Source organism: Chaetura pelagica, unplaced genomic scaffold, assembly GCF_000747805.2.
Source record: "Chaetura pelagica isolate M959 unplaced genomic scaffold, ChaPel_1.0 scaffold109, whole genome shotgun sequence".
Classification (NCBI taxonomy): Eukaryota; Metazoa; Chordata; class Aves; order Apodiformes; family Apodidae; genus Chaetura; species Chaetura pelagica.
This window is the reverse complement of record NW_009970725.1, coordinates 3,723,677-3,745,758: the sequence shown is the minus strand read 5'-3', so window position 1 is coordinate 3,745,758 and position 22,082 is coordinate 3,723,677. Positions and strand designations below refer to the sequence as shown.

Here is a 22,082-nt window from a genome sequence, read left to right as displayed (position 1 = left end):
GGGAGGCTTCATCCGCCACCCCCGCCCGTCGCGACGGTCGGAACCGGCCCCATCTTGTATTTATTTATCTTTTTTCCCCCCTTTTTTTTGTTGGTGTGTGGAGGCGCGTCCTTTGTCGCCGTCGTGGGCATTTTTGATGAATCGCTCGGCATGCGCTGCTTGCTTTGGCCGCGCTTCGGCACTGACATCTCTGACAATGTGTTCCGGGAGATAAGCTCATTAAAATTGTTTGCATTGTTTGATAAGGGTCGCGGCGCAGCCCGGAACGCAACTGGTTTTGTGTGCTCCTTGCAGCCGACTCGAAGGGCGATAATGCGGCCGGGAGCTCCCCTTATGTTAATACACAGTTATTTTAAATCCTGCCTGGATGACAGCGAGCGATGCCTCTGCAGAGAACACGCCCCTTAAAGCTGATTTTCCAACAGCAGGAAATGATGCTGCTTTCAAATATCTGGCTAAAGTGGCGAGTTGTGTGCTCGATCAGATGAAAACGAATGTGGATGACTTGGCTTGTTTGTCTGAAGGGAATCACAGTATTTTTTCCTTCTGCTGAGGAACAGCAGAGCTGCTGCCGGCGTAGCTGGCCATTAGTAACCTTAACAGGGAACCGCGTTGTTGATCAGACACTGACGGCTGATCGTGAAATGCGTCGGAGTTCCGAGCCTGCGGTTGGTTTGAATGCCGCAAAATTTAGTCTGCCTCTCTGTCTGAATCTATCGATGCTTTGTGTGATGAAGCCCGGATGCACACATCTAGCAGAAAGTAGCAACACTGCTTTTGTGAAGACCCATTTCTACGTGCAGGAAGATCGGAGCTCTCGCTTCCCAGCTCTGAATTTCAGCTGAGCAGCACAGGATTCGATTGTAGAGGGAAGCTGGATTTCCCTCATGCACCTAAGCAGAACTGTGGCATAGATTTGAAATGAGTTGTCACGCGTCTGCCTGTAGTTGTTCTGATGTGTCATGGGTGCTACTGATTCTGCAGCTTTCCTGCAGCAGAGTTCTTTGGAAAACCTCTGATGAGTGCAGTTCTCCGTTCTGCTTTTGTATGTCATTTTCTGCAGCCATCAACAGGTCATTTTTCTGGTCCTTCTGCCTATCATATACATTGAATTATGTCTAGAAAAGATATTTTGCAACGCTGCTGTGCTGAGCACACGATGACAGAAATAATTATATCACTTGCCCAGTTCTCCAGAAACTGTGAAGTTACTCTGCATCTGAATAGCCTTTCATCCAGAGGGGTTCTCCTTAGTCTTGCAGAGCTCTGTGTCCCTGCCTAGAGCAATATAAAGCAATGCAGAACTACTAAGGCTAATGTTGCATGTTATTTTATGGCAGTAAATAAGTAATCCAGTAATTTTATAATTATTTTTTTCTCAGAAATAAACGGTTTGTGCACAAATGAAAATCTCCACTGGGGAATTCTGTTTAGGTTCTCTTTTTCCTTGTGGAAACATACCCTGATCTACAGAGTTATGGCACCCAAATCTATTGATTCCCCCTTTCTGTAGAGAAAAGAATTGTTTCTTATTTTTTTTAATCTGTAGCTCTAAGCACTTCCTGAAGTAAGTGTCAGCTGAAACAGAAAGAAACTGTCACCAAAACATGAAAGCTGGTGGCACTTCTGCTTGATTTTGGACACCATGTGCTCGTAACTTCCATAAATATATTTAATAGCAAATCTAGTCTGGTCCTTGCTAAGCTTGAGCTGAAGCAGGAGATGGCTAAATGTAACAGATTAATACCATCAGTGTCTTGCCTATTGGGTGCCACGTGGGACTGTTTGTGCCGTGGTGCCTTTGGATCAGCCTGTACAACTTCACCCCATATGACACACCAAGTTGCTGTGCCTCTGATTGTTGGGCTGGTTTGTTCCATCTGCAGCTAGAGATATGGAATAAATAAGTCATCAAACACAGCCTGAAGCTTGACAGTAGATCAGCAGTTGTACAGACCTAGAAATACCTACTTTGCTTGCAAGACACTTCTGCACACTTTTAAGTTAAATGGCACCTACTGTATGCATAGATGTTCAGTATTTGCCTTTCTTCTCTCTCCTGTAACATCAGAAATATTTTCTCATTTTTACTTTTAACACAGTGTTGCATGAAAATTAGTGTCTGTTGATCACAATAAAGTTGTGTTTAACAGTTTAGGTGTTCTAGAAAACAGTTTACTGTTTCAAATACCAGCTCCTACCAAAGATTTGATGCCCAACTCCCAAAACAGATTTAGAAAAAGATGAAGCTTAAACCATTTTGCAGATTAAGAAGCTGACATAAACAGAGTTGCCCCGAGTTGCCCACCAAGTTGAGGACACAGCAGGGAGTTGAACCTATACCACATGAGTCCCAACCATGTGCTCTGTATGCAAAGCCACAAATAGTTTTCCCAAGTCTTCCAAAGGACGTATTATATTTTGCAGACTGGGACATACAGGCCCAAGGTGTTAAGTTTCTCATCCAGCCTCACTTAGCTGGTAAATAGAAACCAGGCACTTTGGCATAAAAATCAGTCACAGGAAGATGTTACCTTTTGGAGTAAATAACTGTAATCAATCTATATTGCTCTAGTGAGATGCTGTTTCAGGCACTCTGCATCAGGAGGCTGACTTTAAAATGCATTTGGAACCAAGGTGTTGTTTTGTTGGCCCAAAATAGATTTGGGCTCATTTCTAAGAATGGCATGACAATTATAGTTTTACTTGTACGTTCAAAGAACACGAAAAAAAATCCAATGAAAAACCAAATCAAAAGATGTGTGGAGAGTTCTTTTAAGCAGGACGTGTCTGCAGTGCTTCTCTGCCAGACTCTAGGCATCCTGTGTGGTTTACCAGTTCATCATGTTTTTAAAAGCTGGCTGTACAAAGAGCTCTAATATTTCCAGGTTTGGATGGCATGCCTAGCCTAAACTGCTCTGGTCTAAAAGGGACAGACTGTTGCACCCATCATTGCAGGATACCATGCCTAACTTTCAGTTTATCTGTGTGCTGCTAGTCTTTTGTACACTGGTTATATTTAGTTTTATACCCAGAATTTGCATGAAGAGGGGGAAGTGGGCCAATTTCCTGCTTATTTTTTCATTCAATCACTAAGCTAAAATAAACTATATCAACAACAAGAAAACACCCTCTTTCCTGTCTATGAGTATGTACCTTTCTAATTGTAGCCGTTTTAAATGTTTTGTTTTCCTAAGCGTTGCCTTCTCTTTAAAAATCCTTAAGCCATCACTGTGCAGTGCTGCAGTGCATATTAATGTACGTTGGACGGAAGTGGTGATTTCCTCACCCTCTGCTGAAAGAAATACAGAGCGTGTCTGGCCGCCTTCGTTTACTGCAGTGGGAGCTGAGAATCCTGTGCTGACGGTGGAGATTTACATTCTAGCAAAATCTGTTTTGGGCTCTGCCTTCCCAGCTCCTGATGAATTGCCGGACACAAGCAGGCCCCCCATGGCACAGAGCATCCTTCCCTCCGGGCTGCTGGCTCTGGCCATTCCCTGCCTTCCACACACGTGCTGCTTTTCCTCAGGGCACACAAGGGCTACTTGCTGCTTCACTTTGATCTCTCAGAAGGCATTCCTTGCTCTAAAATTAGGTTTCATTGAATATGGTGAGCAGGTAATTCCACTGCAGTACAAAAGGATAATTTGTGCTGTTAAAATTAATAATTAGGGCCCACATTTATCTTGCTGAGACCTGGGAAGAGGGCACAAGAGTACAAGCAGTGATTTGTCTTCTCAATTCATAGTAGAGACTGGCATGGCTCTCTCTTCATCCTCTGAAACTGTAAATGGTAGTCTAAGATAGTACTAGTAAATACATTAGTAACTGAAACATTGTTTCCAGAGGTGTTGGCTCTTGGCCTAACAGCTGCTGTTGCAGATTATGAGAATTTTGCCCTAGCTTTCAATGCAAGCAGAAGAAAGGCAATAATAAATTTTTGAGATGTTTTGGTTTTTTTGTTGTTGTTGTTGTTGTTTTGTTTGGTATTTTAAAGACATGAATCACACATAGTAAATTTGACTATTTGTGATCTTGTCTGTCAAGCATCTGGATTGCTAGAAGATAATTACTTATCCAAGGGAAGACCATCCCTGATGACTTACAGCCAGCATCTACTAGCCAGTATGAGAGGTACAGTGCAGAAATCTTTCCTGGGTTCCTGTGGGCTTAGGTACCCTGTATTTTCTCTTCTTACACTTTCATAAAGCTGACTTCCTGCCACTGCTGCTGCTCTTTAATCTTGCTTTCTGATTACCGAGTGCTCTGCCTAGGGAGAGCTGTTTTGGCGAGTATCTTCTGCTGGGCAAGCCCGGCTCTCCAAAAGTACAGGGTGAAACTCTTTGCAGGTAACTGGGAATCACGTGTGAGTGCATGTAAATGTCTCGAAGAGTTATGAGGATGACTCTGCTCAATACTGCATCGGTGGTTTGAAGCATAAATAGTGTCTGAATTATTGGACTTCCTCTTCCCACCTAGGTTTGGATCTTCCCTGAAGAAAATACCTTCACATCATTTTGGGAGTTCAGGGTGTTTGTTAAAATCATGGGCTAAGAGAAGAAGTAGCTTTACAGCATGGTAGCTATAGACCTAGCTTTACATGACTCTACAGACAACCCAGATTTTGTAACAAAACGAAAGTAACTTTCAGACAGCACCATCTTCTGAGCTTGCACTTAAGCACTCTTGCTAAAAAGGTCTGAGTACAGCTCACTTGCACCCAGCTTCTGTGGGCTTTGGAAACATCCTGTAGGTGGGAGGCTGTTCTGATTACGTGCTGTGTTTTGGGTTTTTTTAACTACCTTGTCGAACTGCATGGCAACAGCACTGTTTTTGGTTTACTAACAAAAAAAAATAAGTGAGTTTAGGGTATGTGAGAACTGAACCTGGTGCTGTCACTTTGAGTAATAGGCATTTTTGGCTTCTGCTCAGCTTCTTCAATTTAGCCTCCCTGGAAAACAGACACTAAAAAATATGCTGTGTTGTGAGAGAAAGGTGGTTTGAAGGTGGGGCTGTGGAGCAAGAGGGCCTGATGAAAGCTGCTTCTTAGAGTTTTTCCTTTGCTTTACGACCGACTGGTTTGAGGGAGTTGCAGCTGCCTCATGACAGGCGGGCTGGACCACAGGAATATTCTCCCAGGTGACGTACCTGGTTTAACCTTTTGAGATATAAAACTTGTTTTGGGAGGCAGCAATCAAAAAATGAGTGTAGTAGGTTTACATTTCAAACCTTGGCATTTGAACAAGTGACTTTTAAAAAATATCTTCAGGGGGTTTGGCTTTGGGGCTTGTGGAGGAGGCTAGTTTAATTTGAGAGTCTTGTCTCCTTCCTCATGCCCAAAGCTAATTATAGCAAAGGCTTGGTAAGGAGGAAGATAAATCTTGTGCCAGCTCTTAGGTTTGGAGATGCAACTTTCAGCCTTTGTTAATTGAAAACGAGTGGTCTCACTACATCTGTTCTCAATCAGAGAAACCGCTGAGTGGGATGGCACGAAGGCCAGAGCGGGGGCGTAAGTGTGGTGGTGGTGGTGGTGGCAGCAGCAGGGAGACTTGCACTGCACTGGGACAGCATTTGGATACTTGTGTCCTCCTTGTTGCTTGAATCCTGACCTCCAGCTAGCAGCACGCATCATTGGCTTCCAGTATCAGCGTTAGGAAACGTAAATGGAAAGCATCCGTGTTTCTTCTGTGGGTGGTGTTAGCTGAGCACTGGGTAGCTGTTTGGGTCTCACTCTGCTGCCTGACTCATTGATAAAGCATCTTCTTCGTATTGTTTCATTGTAATTAGGTGGGAGGGGAAGTGGAGTATCAGCTGTAAAAGTCTACTGAGTGTGTGTTTAGCTGTTGGGTTTCTAAAAGTGGTGACTTTTTTTCTTTTTAATGCAATTCTGTTGTATTCATGCTATTGCATATTTAATTAAAAATTAAAATCTTGCTTGTAGTATTTTGACCAGCAGTTCATCTAGTTTTCTAGTGATATACCAAGTTATTAAATATTTGATAGAAAAGCCTCTGTATACTGAAAGCATGCTCGTTAAATGGTTCAGATTACTCCACTTTGAAATTGTTTCTTCTTTCCCACAGAGTTCCATACTTAGTGAACGGTGCTTTTGTGGTTAAATCTGGGTTTTTTGCTCTGCTATCCAAACAGGAAATGTAAACAGTCATCAGTGACTGGATTCTTAAGGATGTAGCTTCCTTAGGAAATCCTACAGCTGTGCCAAGTCGTTCTGCCATGCATATGCCACACAGGTCTTGGTCTTGATCTTTTGGCTTTGTTTGGCCACCTTGCATCACTTACTATGTCGACTGGGGGAGAAAGGGGTTTGAAATCTGGGTGAGGTGGTGGAAGACGGAGCCTGTGAATTCTGGGCCCTGCATGGGTGGAGGACAGACACATTGGTGTGAGCTCATGTGATTTTAAACAGAAACTGCGAGTAGTCTGGTACAATATTTAAACAAGCTATGCAAACTGAAATCTTCTTGGTTTGGAGTTTGTTTGGGATTTTTTTTCTGTGTAAAGATGGCCCTTCTCCATTGTGGCAGCAGACAGAGTAAAGGAATAACTTATTTTGCTTTAATGGAATAGGGTAAAGCAATGCTGCATGTTCCTGTTTTATTTTTCTTTTTTCATATGATTGTATGTATTGTTTCAGAGCTTTAATTTTCAGTATTATGTTTCTTGGCAATTTGGAACCCTAAGAGCTACTTAGCAAGATTCATGGACTTCAGTCCTATCTTTTAGGGGTAACTCGAGTGAATATCTCCCCTACAGCAGGGTTCTTTAGTACCAGACATATTTCCTGCCCAAGCAGCTGTAATTATTCAGAGATGCACATGAATGCAAATTCTTGCCTGTCACTCTGGAATGCAGTGTTGATGCTCAGAATGGCTTGCTGGCAATATTTATTGAACAGTTTTGGCGGAATGAAAATTCATTTTAGGCAATTTTTACATGGTTGTTATGCTTTGCTTCTTAAGGTTAATCTTTGTGGAGCTAGTCCAGTGATATCATTAATAGGAAGCACTGAAAAATTTGAATTAGGGTAAGCATTTGCTTTACTTACGGATTCAGAGTTACATAAATCATAGCTTATTAAAATAACTATAGAATCTGTGAATAATTGTTTGTGTGTAAATGGAGTACATAACCCAGTGATATGAAAGTGCTGCAGGAGCTTTCATATACAGAAAGACTGATGTGTAGGAGTGCTGAGAACATGGAGGCAGTGAAATGATAATTGCTTGAATAGAAAGGATAAATTTTCCTGAAAGAACAACATACACATGTAAGTAGCCATTCAGTTGAAAACCTTGTTAGGCAGAATGGCTTTAATTTTATTTTAATGAATTATTGTTTGGGGTCCCTATGAATTCCTGTCTATATTAATGTTTCAGAGTTAGGCAATATGTAGATTCTGAATCAGGATCTGAAAACACTTTTTTCACTCAACACATTCATGTCATGCCAGTTGTTAGACTCAAGGAGACACAGGGAGTATTTTCCTTTTTTTCCTTTAATATCTATTTCTGCCTGCAGAAGTTTGGCTCTCCAGTGTACGTTTTGAATGTGTGGTTCCCAAGCGTGAAATGAGTTTTGTGGCAATGGGGATACAGTAGAACTGCTTTGTCTCTTAATCAGCTCTGTTTTTAATACAGTGAGGTGTTTTTTTGGTATCACCTTAAGCAGCCCACCTCTAATTGTTCCTGAGTGCTGCACAATATGGACCTGATGGTGTTGGTGGACAAGATGAGCATCAGTCAGCAGTGTGCTCTGCGGGGAACAAGGCCAAGCCCATGCTGGGATGCATTTGCAGGCATGTAGCCAGCAGCTCCAGGGAAGTGATTATTTCCCTCTGGTGCTTCTGAGACTGCATCTCTCATACTGTGTCTGAATTTGGCTTCTCCACTTTGAGAAAGACAGTGACCTGTTGAAGCAAGTATGGCAGAGGGCCACCAGGGTGGTCAGGGGGCTGGAGCGTGTGGTCTGGGTTTGGTCAGCCTGGAGAAGAGAGAGCTCAGGAGAGGGGAGAAGGAAGGTCTCAGTGAAGTCTTTTAGTTGTGTGTTGGGCAGGGATGTAGAGAAGATGGAGCTGGGTTCTTCTCTGAGGTGCACAGGAGAGGATGAGAAGCAACAACAGTCAGCAGCTACAACAGTGCAACTGGCTTTAGATATTGGGAGAAAAACTGCATAGTGAGAGTGGTAAAGCACTGAGAAAGGTTACCCAGAGAGGATGTGAAATAATAGTCTTTGAGTCCTTTGAAAGACTCAAAACTCAGATAGATGAGACCATCTGTAGCCTTCTCTTGCTGGCTGTGCTGTGAATGGGAGGTTGAAGCAGGTATCTCTAGAGTTCCCTGTCTACCCAGGTCCCTTCATGTTCCTGTTCTGTAACTTCAACAGGCATAAACAGCTCCTGAGTTCAAAATGCACCACACAAAACAAAGTCATGAAATCAGGTGTTTGAAAAGTGAAAGGAATATCATATGGCAAGAAATTTAGTACTGCCACCAGGGTGAAATCATCCCATCATCAAAGGTTTCAAATGGAAAAGAAAAACGTGTGTATGCAGCCTCAGTTTGACTGCATTGATTTCAACTGTTGTCTAGCTTCATTCTGGCAAGAACTTTACTGCTGCTGCAGTGTATTCATTACTTCATATTGCGTTTTCTACATCACTGGCAGCTACTTCTGCAATTTAGTACCCAGGACTGAGCAGAAGTTCGTAAGTGTATAGTAGGGCAAAGGGATAGGTTTGCTGCATCATAAGATTGTGTCAGTTCCAATTAAAGATTATATCTTGAAGTTAAAAGCTGATAAATTACTCCCTCTGCTCTTAATTAATTGTGTATTTTTAATGCAGAAAATATTAACACTATTGATAAGTTTAACTATATGCACAGCTCTTAAACTATGTCAGATGTGTGCTTAGTCTGACGTGCTTTTACAGGGAGTGGTGCAGAACTCTCTTGTCTCATGGCCTGCAGCAACACTGAGAGGGCTGGAGGAACTAAATGTTCACGTTGCACCACAGGGTGTTACCTTAACTGCACTTATATGTAGACGAAGGTAATTCAAGCCATAAACTTTTTTTTTTTTTTTTCTTGTTTACTGTGAGAGTTGAACTTGGTAATGTCACCATTTGCCAGCTGGAAGCATTACACTTCAGGAATTGACCTCAAGATATTCCACGAAAGGAGGCCAAGTCTTATTAAACAGGACATCTCTGTTTCTCTTAGCTTAAGGTACAAGACTTTGCTGGTGTTTGTAGATAAAGACTTACAACAATCACAGTTGTGTCAAAGGAGTAAGCACCACCTAAAGTATGTTATTTGGGGAAACAGCTTCTGGGATTTCACCCTTCGGGAAAAAGGAGATTTGAAAAGCTAAAATCCAAAAGAAGACACTGACTTCACAGACCTTCAAAGACCAACATGGTTTGAAATAAAATAAAATAAAATAAAATAAAATAAAATAAAATAAAATAAAATAAAATAAAATAAAATAAAATTTGGGGAAGTTTTACTTGGTGCTGGTAGTTTCAGCAACTGTGTTGGTAGTGCAACAATGGTAGAATAAGTTTGTGGTTACTGGCATGCCGTGAAAATAATACGTTACATAAATCACAGATGGTTGAGCTAGCATGTTCATAAAGGGCAATTTACTCAGTGAAGGATTAGCGAATTCTAGTTTTAGTTGCTCCAAAATTAATTTAGCAGTTAAGTAATTGCACTTTAAAAGTTCAGCCCTATTCTAGATAGTCTTTGGTAGGATTAATTCTTAAGTGCAAGTCATTTACTAGTAATGTCTGGGGCGCCGAAATAATTTAAGAGTATCTGCTTGTGTGTTATAGTATTAACTCATGAGAATGAGGGAAGAGGTCAAGTTACTTTAGTATCCAAACCCAAAATTAAGTCTTGTGGCTGGTAGTGTTGACACTTGAAATCTTTATAATATTAATGAAGATCTGTAGGGACTTTGTACAAACCAGAGGCAGGAGTATTTATTTGGGCCTTTTTCAACAAACTCAGCAATGTCAAAACTGAGATTTTACATTATTTTTTTATGGTCTAGCTTGCACCAGTGGAGAAGTGGGAGAGAGGTTGAACACAGAGCCTACTAGGCAGCTATATATTGTGTTGGCCCAGTGGTCTGCAGAGGCAGTGCTGGCTGGGGATCTACACGTGGTTCAGGTCACAGCCTGCTGGAGAGCTTGGTCCTAGAAACTTGCCCACTGTGTGCCTTGCATACCAGGCAGAAAGCCTGACACTTTGAACCCCAAATGGCAGCAGAGCTGTGGTAGCAGTGGCAACCCTGGGTAGCCATACTAGAGCTTAATATTTTACGTTACAAAAATACACAGCCATGTTTTAGGGACTGATGCACCCGTGAAAGCAGCCAGCGCAGTTTCCTGTTGCTTCATCTGTTGTCACATGCTTGTTTACAACTGCAGGGTAAAGGTGGCTTAAAATAAACCCCTGCTCAGTGTCGTCACCTTCCTGCCATAGGGACTCACTCAGGGATGGAGGGAGGCTGGCTGCCTACCTGGCAGCTTGGCAGCTCTGTCATGCAGGCTGAGCTCCAGCACTTTTGCCCATGGGTCCTGGGGTGGGTGCACTGCTTGCGTGGGCACTAGCTGTGCTGTGTCTTTCCCTTTCCCAGGTATCACACCATGTGCCTTCAAAATGCCTCCTTAGAAGGCTTCTTTGAAAGGGCTTTTACTCTCTCCAGTAACAGGGAGTTTGGACTCGATGATCCTCGAGGGTCTCATCCAACTCAGGATATTTTGTGATTCTAACATATGCGTATAGTAAGGTTATAATAAATGTTGCAATGCTTAATTTATTGTGTAACTACATTTGTTTTTAATGTAAAAGAGAGAAAAGTTGATGCATGACATAGTCTTTCTTTTTTGTATCATATTACATCATTTGAGAGTAGAAGAGGTGTATCAAGCACTAGACCTTTCCCTTGAGGGCTCTCCAGGTTAACTCCACATGCCTTGGAGCTTTACTATGTGTACCTCAGTCTCTTAGGAAACAACAGCTACGTGTTAGGAAAGAGGCATTGCATTTCCCCTTCTTTAATCCTCCTGTTTTCCCTTCTTCCCAGACTTGCCCTTCTCTGAAACCCAGGGATGTTCAGTGCTGGGTCTCCTGCAGAGTCACTGCCTCGGTGGCCTGGCTCTGGGCAGGGGTGTGAGGCATTTGGAGGCTGCTCAGGCCCCCCATCAGGAGGGCTGTATAGTATTACAAAATCTCATTCTACATTACATTATGCTTGGAGTAAATCCGTGTGTTACTTTAGCCTTTCACCTCCAAATGTGTCCATGTCGGAGGGGGGAGGGATGCAGAGGGGGAGGAAGGGGGTGGCAAAACTCGGGATAGGGCAGAACTAAATTAATTTGGTGACTTCATCTGACTCCAGCTAGTTGGATCTCATCCCTGCTGAAACTCCCAAGCCTGCCCACAGTGTTTTCTGGACTTACAAGGCGGAAGTGGCCGGAGTGGGGAGCAGCAGCTGCCTGCCTGCCCTGCCATCGCTGCTGCTGGGCTGGGGAGTTCTGCCCCCAGCACAGGGCTGCGGGTGCCCAGCAGCGTTGCCTTTTCTTAGTCGGGGTTTCTGGTTATTTTTCTCTCTTCCTAATCGAGGGCAGATGTTTCCCTGGTGTAGATGGAGGTGACTGCTGAGGTGTGTGGCTGTGTCGGCATAATTTTGCCTGGGAATTCGCCTGCTGCACTCAGATTGGAGACAGTGGCTTTGGGGACAAGCTCTCCTTAGCTTCTGTCTTCATCTTCCAGTAAATCTGCATTTGTGAAAGCACTTGGGAATCTACTGTCTAAAAATACAGCTACTCATCCGTCATCTAGTGGGAGCAAAAAGATAGGAAGCTCCCTTGTTGTTTGCAGAGCCCGGGTCAGGAAAGGTGGCTTGTTAAGTATTGCTGCCTCTCAATGCACCTTTTCTCCATCATGATGAGTGTAGTCAGCACTGCTGTTACCTTGCATTACAGCATGTTTTTAACCTCTTAGAATTGCTTTAGCGATGTATACATGTATGCTTAGTAATCTTTCATTTTCCATATGAGAGAAGAAATAAAAGGAGGATTAATGCTCCCGTGTTTGTCTTGGTGAATCGAGACCTTGTTTCACAGAAGATTATATATTGGTTTATTCATCAGCTTTTTCAAGGTTTTCTAGTTACAAAATTGTAATAGATCCTCTTCTGTTTTCTAAAATGTAGGTGTTTCTATAAGTGAGAATTATTTTCTCTGAATCAGTCTTTTTTTTTTTTTTTTTTTTTCCACAGTCCCCCTGTCTGTTGAGAAAGGTAGAGTATTTGACAGTGTCTATTGTGAAAATTGTATATGTTGAATGCCTACCTTCAGGGCATAAGAGCAGCAATTCAAGCTTAAGATCTCTGAGTTAAAAAGCTTTGGTGGGGAGGGTAATAACTGTAACCAAAAGCAGTTTATTTTTTTAACATTTTAATCTTGCCACACATACGTTCCTCTCATTCAGCCCACTTCAAAGGTTTTTGTGGTTCTCCATTAATAAAATGCCTTCTTAATTTGTAGTAACACTCATTTTATGCTGAAACTGGTGCATCCTTTCCCCATGGTAAGAAGTGCCTGTTAAGCACCAAGCACTGCTTTTGCTTTGTTTGACTCAGGTGCTGTCTAAGGGTGCTGGGCACCTCTGTGGTTTGCTCCTAACCAGAGTGAATATACCTTTGTGGAAATGCTGGCGGCCAGAGTCTGGATTGCTTACTTTTTGTGTAAGCGGCTGATGCTACCTTTCTTAAACCTCTATCCTTTGTCTAGAATGTATTTTTCAGTTGAGATTCGTTTGCTCATAAAATTGATAAGAAGCCTTTCAGGATATGCAGATAATTTCAGCTGAAATTAAGATACTGTGTTAAAGTTGCATTGTACTTTTGGAGGCAAAGGTGAACACTGAAGAAAATATAAAGTGTTAATATTTCTGTGGAAGCATGACATTTTATGTATTACATTGCCATACAGTTTTCAATGGCAGCAGAAGAATGAAAGACTGAGAAGACAGTGAAGGGTGAAAAAGGATAATAAATCTTACTTCTGCTATGCTAATATGACAGGCAGATGAAAACAATCAAATTCAAGCAAGTCAGTGAATGTGGCTTGTCCTTCTCAGATTCTCTGAAATATTCCTAGCACTAAATAATTTTCTCAGAATTTGTCATCCTTCTTCTGATTTACCCTAATCTCATAATCTACCCTAATTTCATAACTGCTTAGTGAACACATTTAAAACTATGCAGCAGACAGTGTAATGCATTGCTAGTTATTCGGCCATCTCAGAGGTTTTGGCTCAAATTGTGTATATTGTTTGAATATTTTGATTGTGATTTTCAGATTTGAGGGAACTGAATGTCTGGAAAAGACCCAATATTTTCTGTCTCACAGATAATAGGTTTTTAGGGTTTTAAAAATTTTTCTAAAGCTGTGTGTACCACAAAACAGAATTACCACCAATCTTTTATAAGAGATACTCAGATTTGGGTCTAAATCCGTCCTTGAGATCCATCATAAATATAAACTAATCATAAACCCAGCATCTGAACATGTAGGTCAAAACATCCCAGTGTTGGCAGGCAGTCTCTAATTTAACAGACCAAAACTTAAAACATACCCTAATCCAATCAGACTAAATCTCCTGTACTCAAACCTCACATATTTAAACAAGGAACTGCAATGAGAACAACAGAAAATACGCTGCTTGCTGTGTTAAAAGGTAATCCTGCAACCTTCAAGCAATCAAACTGTATGTGTATTGCCTCTGTCTTGTCTAGACTCTGCAGCATGCCTCACAAATTATTTTAGGTCTTCAAGTCAGATCTGTGTTGTGAAGCTGAAATGGCATTCCAAAGTGAATGACATACATGGATACTGAAAGATTTTTAACATTTAACTTAGTAACATGAGAACAGTGCAGAGGAAATTTGGTATTCAGCATTTTAAAAGGTATAAATTTCTCCCAATATTACAAAAGAGGGTTATTTTCTCTCTCTCTTTTTTTTTTTTTCCATGACAGTACCTCATTGTGATTAATCTTGAACTGTTTCTGACTAGATAGAGCTTTTATATTGCTTGCTGTAAACATCAATTCAGTTGCAGTGCTCTGACATGAGTGCTCTGACCATGGTTGTTGAATTTGCTGCAGGAGTACAGTGTAAGTCAAAAGGGATATTAAGAGCAGTGTTGTCAGTGTCAATAGCTTTTTGTGTTGTTTTTCCGTCCTCAGGACTCCTTTCAGTAAAGGCAACCTTGACTGTAACTGGTCTCTAATGACTATGGTTGAGGCTGTATGCAGTGAATGCTAAAAGAAGCAGGCAAAGTCCGGCTGCAAATCACCTGCCATTTCAGGATGTTATGAAAGGATGAATTTTCCTTCTACGGGGATGCAGCCACTGAGGCTGGCAGGTTTCTCCCTTCAGGGATTTTTGTTTTGCAATACCTTTCATCTAGAAAGCCTTTCCAACAAGGAGCTACAGCAGTCTCACTCTCCTACGTGTTAGCCTTTCTGCTGTATCTTCTGCTGCAGGAATTTTTGGTGTGAGAGCTTTTGTATTACTGGCAGTATCTCTCCTGATGCTATCAGGTGCCAGCTTCCAGAAGGCTCCTCTTTGTATTGTTGCACAGGCTTTCTACTGCCTTTAAAAATTTGATACCATGCAATGCCTAACTGCACAAAACAGGAAGGCCTTGAAGGTTCAGAGGTGATGCCACTGTGATGAGTTTTTACACTGCAGACAGATTCATTGCTGTAATCCTCCCAGTCTTGCCATTATTACTGGTTTGGCGTAATACAGCTTCTGCTGTCAACAACTGTTAGTTTATCCCCGGAAAAATAAATATGCCTCTTGCAAAACTGTCCTTAAACACAGCTGGATAACACCTAGTAACAGCTGCAGCTATCTGTAGTGAGAGCAGTGGAAAATGCCTGAACGTTCAGTGCTGCATGTAATGTCTTAAAAAAATTAATACTCCTTTGTGTGTCATGTTTACCATCGGCTATGCTCAGCCAGTATATTTCTGACTGGGGAAACTGCTTCAGCATATACATGATTTTCAACACCTAACTAATCCTCTGAGCTCAGGTTTGTGGTGCTTAGCCATGCATGTGGGAGGATTTTATTTTTTTTTTACTGTCTGGACTCTCCTATGGCTTGTTCGCATCTATAGGGGATTCAAATTTCAGTTTCTTACAAGTAAAACAAGGCAGAGTTCTTTGTGGTTATTCAGTACTATAACAGCCAGAGATTTTGAATCTCCACCTGCATCCTCCAAAATGGGGGATGTGATGTGATATCTTCAGTTTGTTTTCAGTTGCCGTTGAATTGCCAGGCATCTCTGTGGAAAGTGGAAGCTTGAAGATCTTGGTGAGGTAGATGCTGATTTTCTGGCTTATATAAGCCTCATCGAGGCCTTATGCTTGAGAGCTTTCAGCCTAAACAAGAGAAAGTCGAAAATGTAAATAATGTTATTGGGAAAAAGTAGTGTATTAGGACATACAAATCAGTTTTTATCTACTTGGCTGTTTACAAAGTGCAGCTTGTGAGTCTCCACCTGTCCAGCTGTTCTCTTGCGTCACATTGCAGATGTTTATTAATAATGTCTTGAATGTTCATCACATTTTTCAAAGCAATTCAGCACATAGGGAAGAAAGTCTTGGAGAAAACCTGGGCCCAGCTGTGTATGTTGAGCTTAGGGGTTCTTGTCTGTTGCCGACCATGGTGGCTCTACTACTTACACCTGGCTGTTCTTATTTCATATATTCCCCTGCCCCCCTCACCCCCTAGCCAAGATCTGTCTGTGTGGCAAACAGGATATGTGTGTATCTGAGCACCAAATTAGAACATCCTTACTGTAAAGGAAACCTTTCCCAGCTGAGTTTATTTAAAACCTATTAGGAGGGTGGGGGACAGAAGGAGCCAAAGACATGGTGAGCTTTTTCAAGAGATGCAAAGATGTGGTGAACTCTTTCCAGAGAAGAGGCCATGGAAGATTCAGGCTTATGTTAACAAGTCACTGAAAATAAATGACCATGGCATGGTCTTGATTTTATTTTTTTTTTTTTAACAGAAATTGATTAATTTTTAGTTTAAAGTTTAAAATTCTATTCATACACCTCATGCTTATCTGTGTATGACTGAAGCTATTGTTTCTAACAAATAGCCTGAACTTTCATTTGACCCATAGACTATAATTCATTTGTAGACACATTATAACTTATATTACAGATATCCTTCAGGGTATCATTGTAAAACTCAAGGTTATTCATTTACTCACTGCTTCCTGAAGCAGAGTTCTCCATCCCATGCACTGCGGTAAAGGAGGTGTGCAAGCTCTCCCATTGCTTGCACAAGGATAGATATTTGCCTTTGCAGTTGCTTTTGGAAAAGGATGATGATGGAGTTTCTGCTTCCTGTGTGTGGATTTTCTTGATCTTTTCATCCAAGTAGACTTGCTGCTTTCACTACTGGTAGCTGATGGTTGTTACGAGTTCTACCTGGCCTCGAGAGAATTAATATTTGTGTGAAGTAGTGGCAATTGTAAATCAGAGTAGCTTTATTTCAAGTGCTAACGTCTAAATATCTTCAGAAGTGAGTGGACTTGTCCATATTGTTCTCCTGGTTTGATATTAAACTCAATCCTGAATCTTAAGTAAATACTAAAGTCATTATTAAGCTGTTACTCAAACTGTCTTACAAACAATACTGACAGTAACAGTGATCCTATCTTTCTGTTCATTTCTCATTATCTATATAAAAAGGGTAGGAATGATACAGTAAAAATCATAACAGTGATGGCTTAAATTTCAGATGCTGTCAGTAACAAAGGTGCTGTTTGCCTTTGTGCTTAGTCCCTTCCATCCTGACATGGAAGCTCAGCTTTCATGGTTAGCCATTGCGGTGCAGTTTCAAGAGTTAAAAGGCACTCCCTGTTTCTAAAACTTTGTTCCTAGCGCTCGGTTCAATCCAAGCACTTAGTGTGTGCCAAGAAAGCGACCTTTGCTAACTGTTACAGTGAATACAGTGCTATGTTCCTACAACTAGCTGTGCTGTCTGGGGGCCTGCAGGGAGAACTGAGCAGACTGAGGACAGGCTGATTTCTTCCCTGCTTCGGAGGTGTCGGTACAGAAGCGGGTAGAGGGGCAGCCCGGTTCTGAATTAATTGCTGGCAGTAGTAGCCTGACTATTGGAGCATTAATTTTTTGAGCCTACTTTCTCTTGCTTGTCTGTATTTTCTTCTTTTATAATTATTTTTTTTTTCCTTCTCATCGGGCAAATTTTGGGATGTAATGTTTTGGATCTTAATGTCAGTAGATGGGGACAATTTGAACCATCTTCTGTGTTTGTGAAGTTTGTTTTGTACAAAGTGACCTATGTAGTGAACTCTTGTCTATGCTATGTTACATTTCCTGCTGTACATGCTTACACAATTACAGAATCATAGAATTGTTTTGGTTGGAAAAGACCTTTGAAGATCATCAGGTCAAAACCATTAACCTGAAACTGCAAAGTCCCCCACTAAACTGTGTCCCTATGCACCATATCTACACATCTTCTAAACACCCCCAGGGATGGTGACTCCACCACTTCCTTGGGCAGCCTGTTCCAGTGCCTGATAACCTTTTCAGTGAAGAAATCTTTCCTAATATCTAATCTAAAGCTCCCCTGGCACAACATAAAGGCATTTCCTCTTGTTTTGTTATTTCTAACATGGGAGAAGAGACCAACCCCCACCTCACTTCAGCCTCCTTTCAGGTAGTTTTACAGAGTGATAAGGTCTGCTTTCCTCCAGACCAAACAACCCCTGTTACTTCAGCCACTCCTAGTAAGACTTGTGTTCTAGACCAAGAGAGAAAAATGTGTCTAATTTCATGCTGGGTGGGTTCTTTACACTTTTTATCTGGGTTGCTGCAGCACACCTAAAAAATGGATGGAGTAAACCTGTGGGTTTTGTGTTCCCTGCAGAATTGTCTGTCAAGTCTCAAACAGTTACATTTTTGCAAATTATCAAAGGAAATAGTCCATGCAGATGGTAGATCCTGAAGAGGAGGTCCTGCTCTTTCACTGAGGGAGAAGGTTGAGGTCCAAGGCTGAGGTATCAGGACGGCTACCAAAGTTAATCAGTGAAGTGTTAGCTACAAGGTGTCACTAGAGACAAAGGTGTGCAGTCCCCACCGAACCCTTTCCAAGAAAAATAGCCCAACTTTGTTGACTATTTGATGGTTTCTGGTACCTCATACTCCAGTTGTTACTAGTTGACTTCCTGAAGTCCGCTTGTCTTGGGAACATTATTTACTGTTTTAATAAATGGTCTTGGCTCTGCTCTTCTGAAACGGTTGATGAGATAAATTTGAATGTGTTCGTCTTTTGTCTTGGCAGTGTCAGCAGCAGAAAGAGGTGGCTAGTATAGAATAATAGGGAATAAAATATAGTAGTATGCATTTCCAGTCTGTGCAGCTGGGGACTGATAATAAAAGGTACTATGAATTAGACCTACTTATAGGGAAGGACCCTAGTTAACTAGAAAGATCTGTTTAAGATAGTGTGGCTACAAAAATTTTCAGCACAGAGTGCCATTTTCCAGAGTCTTTGTTGAAACATTATCTGAACAGGGTTTGGAACTGTTTGGCTGTGTACAAGAAGCACTTCTGGCATTACCAGTAAGCAAAGGTCTGAATTTCTAAGAGACTCAAAGAATTGATTTGTTTAATCTAGCCTACCTGGGCACTGGGACAGACTCTTTTGAGTGCTGTCCCTAACTCACTATGAAATCAGCTCTGGGGAAGAAAAAGCCACTAGAGCTGGAGGATAATGTTGGCAGAAGAACAAATGGGTTTAAGCTGAGAGGAAGTGTTCCTAATGATTTAGAGGAATCGAGCTCCACAGCAGCTTTCCAGCCAGGCGGTTGGAAGTGCAAGTCTCAGTTACTTTTAGGATAGAGGTTGGTAAATTGATAAAAACATTATCTGGTATTCACTCTGTGATTGTTAGGAACTGAATTAATGGTCCAAAAGGCCCCTGTCCCAGTAAGAAATCAGTATTTAAGTAAGTAGAGTAGCTACATCTTTCAGAAGTTGCCTGAAAATTAAACACTGTTTTAGGCAATCTGATCATCCTGCAGTGACAAAAAAAACCTGATGGATAGATGTCAAATCACTTTATTTGTGCACAAAATCCGAATCTCTGATCCTAGCTGTCTATCTTTAGGCTGTGTCTGATTCTTTTTTTCATACCTCATTAGCATTAAGCAGAACACTGCCATTTTGTGTGTTCTTCAAGTTCTTAATGACAGCCAGAGAAGTATGTTCATAGATTCCAAGAGGACATTGAGTAGGTGATGTATCATCAAAGCATAAAAATTAAGCCTCCTTTCTCAATAAATAAGAGAAGATTGTGCAGTGATGCAGGGTTTTGTTGGGGTTTTTATTGTTTGTTGTTGTTGTTTTTAAACAAGAAATGTAAAGTCGTATACAGAAAACAATTACTAGAATGTAAAAAATATTTTCTGTCCTTTTTTCTTCCTAGTTGGGGAATGGCGGTCAACGTGTACTCTACCTCTATAACCCAAGAGACTATGAGCAGACATGACATCATTGCATGGGTTAATGATATATTAGCTTTAAACTACACAAAAGTCGAACAACTCTGTTCAGGTAAGAAAGCATGGTATGCTCTACAAATGTTTATTTTAAAACCACTTTAAAAGTCTGATTTGTTGAAAATAGATAATTTTTAACTTTGACATAAAACAGTTACTCTGAGAAAAGAGACTAATGTATGTGAAAAGTAAGCATTTTTGCATTCATTTTAATCATGGGAAGATAAGGTGCCTTGAGAAGGCATAATAAATGCAAAGGTGAATGGGACAAATGTAGCAGAGGATATGCAGAAGTAATAAAAAGGTTGGCTAAGCAAGAAAAGAGTACAGTGATAAGCTTTTGTGTTTTAAAGCTACCGAGGTAGTATCTTTTCAAATGGAGAGTGGGTATAGCTGAAAAAGAGACAAATAGAGAACCAATGCCCTGGGTGAACAAAATTCTCCAGCACCTTTTCCTTCTTGGTAAGGGTCCTCAAATCCCTGCTGATGTCTGCAGGAAAAGAGCACAACTGCGATTGTGAAGAAAACCATGGATTTGAGGAAGTGAGCCATTAGCTGCTCTGAGGGTTTTAGAAGTTTGTCAAGAAAATCTGCTTGTTTCTCTTTACATGTAGGTGAACTCTTGTTGTAAGTAAATTTGATAATGAACCCTGAAAAAAAAGGTAATGGTTTGAATATTTTGGACGTTTTGGTTTATCAGAGTGGCAAATATGAGGTACGTGTTAAACTACAGGGTCTATAACTAGATGATGACTAGAAATGACACAGACAAGGGCAGATGTTTCACTGAGAATACAGGTGCCCCTGGGAAGTGATTCTTTCTGATTTCCTACTGTGATTTTTAAATTTTAAGATGTTTGTTTTGGAGGGGATCTAACTTAGATCACTACTTCCAGACAACTGACATGCTGGGACTATCTCACTTAAGGAGACAGTGCTCTAAGTACCTTGAACTGAAATACATTACCACATTTCAGCTGTTTACTGGTCCAGCTCAAGTGCATAAATGGGGTCTTATATTCACGTATTTGAATTTGCTTACCTGTGTGGCTAAATTTTCTGTCTCAATGATGTTCCCTGAAAGGTAGAGAGAACCCTCCAAGATGGTAGCCTCAGAGCCTACTCTGCAAAAATTTAAAAAGCAAATCTCAGCTGCAGAAGCAGGCTTTCATGCTTGCAGCCTCACACAATAACTATACAATTGAGGTTGAAAAAGTGTAGGTTAAAGTGCATGTAAGCAACTGATGTAAACCAAATAACAAAAGAGACAGAGCATGGGAAATAACCTTTTTAAGAGTTATTAAACTTGCAATTGAAATGTTATATAATGTTATGTTATTTATAAATGTTATATTTTTTCTTTTACATATCCTGAAGTTAGCTTAACTATTTTCTGTTGATTAATTATACATAGAGAAAATAATTATTAATTATACATAAAGAAAATACTCAGGGATGTTTGTGGAGACGTGTATAAATATGGGTATAGCTATATCTAAGTAGATTAGATATAGATACACACATGCACACACACTTCAAGGAGATAGAAAGATACAAGAACATGGGCATATTCATCCCAAAATACCCAATGTTTGCCATTGTTTGAAACAGGAAGCATATGAGACCAGTTACTGACTTGTTCCTGCATAGCTATTTATGTGCCCATAAATAGTTGAAAGGAAGCTTTTGAAGTGAATTCTCCATGCAGTTAAATGTGTATGGGCTTGCAAAAACAAAACAAAGAAAAAAAACCCAAACCAACAACCTGCCCAAAAGTCTTTCCCAAAATAGGGGAAAGGTCATCTAAGAAAATTTTTATTATGCAGATTACAATGAGTTAAAGGCATTTAAGAATATCAGATAAAGAGACTTCACCTGGGTTGGGCAAGCAGGAGAAAAGCACAGGAATTGTCACAAACCCACTGTCCTACTTCATTGCACAGCTTCTTATGCAACTTCTTCTGTGACCTCCACTGAAAATTTTGGGACACACCACAAGGGAAAAACTGAAAAAGGGTCGTCTCATTAGAGCTCTCACTCCATCTTGTGTAAAATTAAACCATTTCTTCCTTTAGAACTTCCTGGAATGTATTGATTGCTGTTCTTACCTGATACTTTTACATTAATATCTTAACAGGTCAAAGCTGTAAACTTGAAGTGTCCCATTTGGTTTGATCGTCCAGCTTGATACTTAAACATTTTTGCACTAATGTTCATTATGATCACAGAAGGGGCTTTCATAGTTGCTTAGCTGAATCACCCTTGTAGCGTGGTCCTTCCTGTCATCCCGAGGACTTTACTCTCTGAACTGATGAATCTAACCTCTGCTGGATTATTGCAGACACTCGAGCACAGCAGTCTTACATGCTCAGTCCTTTCCCTTTGAGACTGCATAGTCTGTTTCTCATGTGCAAGGCACACACGTGTAGGG

General features: G+C 40.9%; 1 protein-coding gene across 1 annotated transcript in view; it reads left to right on the top strand.

Annotated features, from left to right (window-relative positions):
* The window catches only part of MAPRE2 (microtubule-associated protein, RP/EB family, member 2), a 75,962-nt gene that overhangs the window by 17,232 nt on the left and 36,648 nt on the right, over window positions 1-22,082 (top strand). Inside the window, exon 2 of the mRNA XM_010006817.1 lies at window positions 19,579-19,706. Within this exon, the coding sequence (XP_010005119.1) occupies window positions 19,586-19,706 (121 nt within the window). The 5' untranslated portion in view covers window positions 19,579-19,585. The remainder of the gene's footprint in view (window positions 1-19,578; window positions 19,707-22,082) is intronic.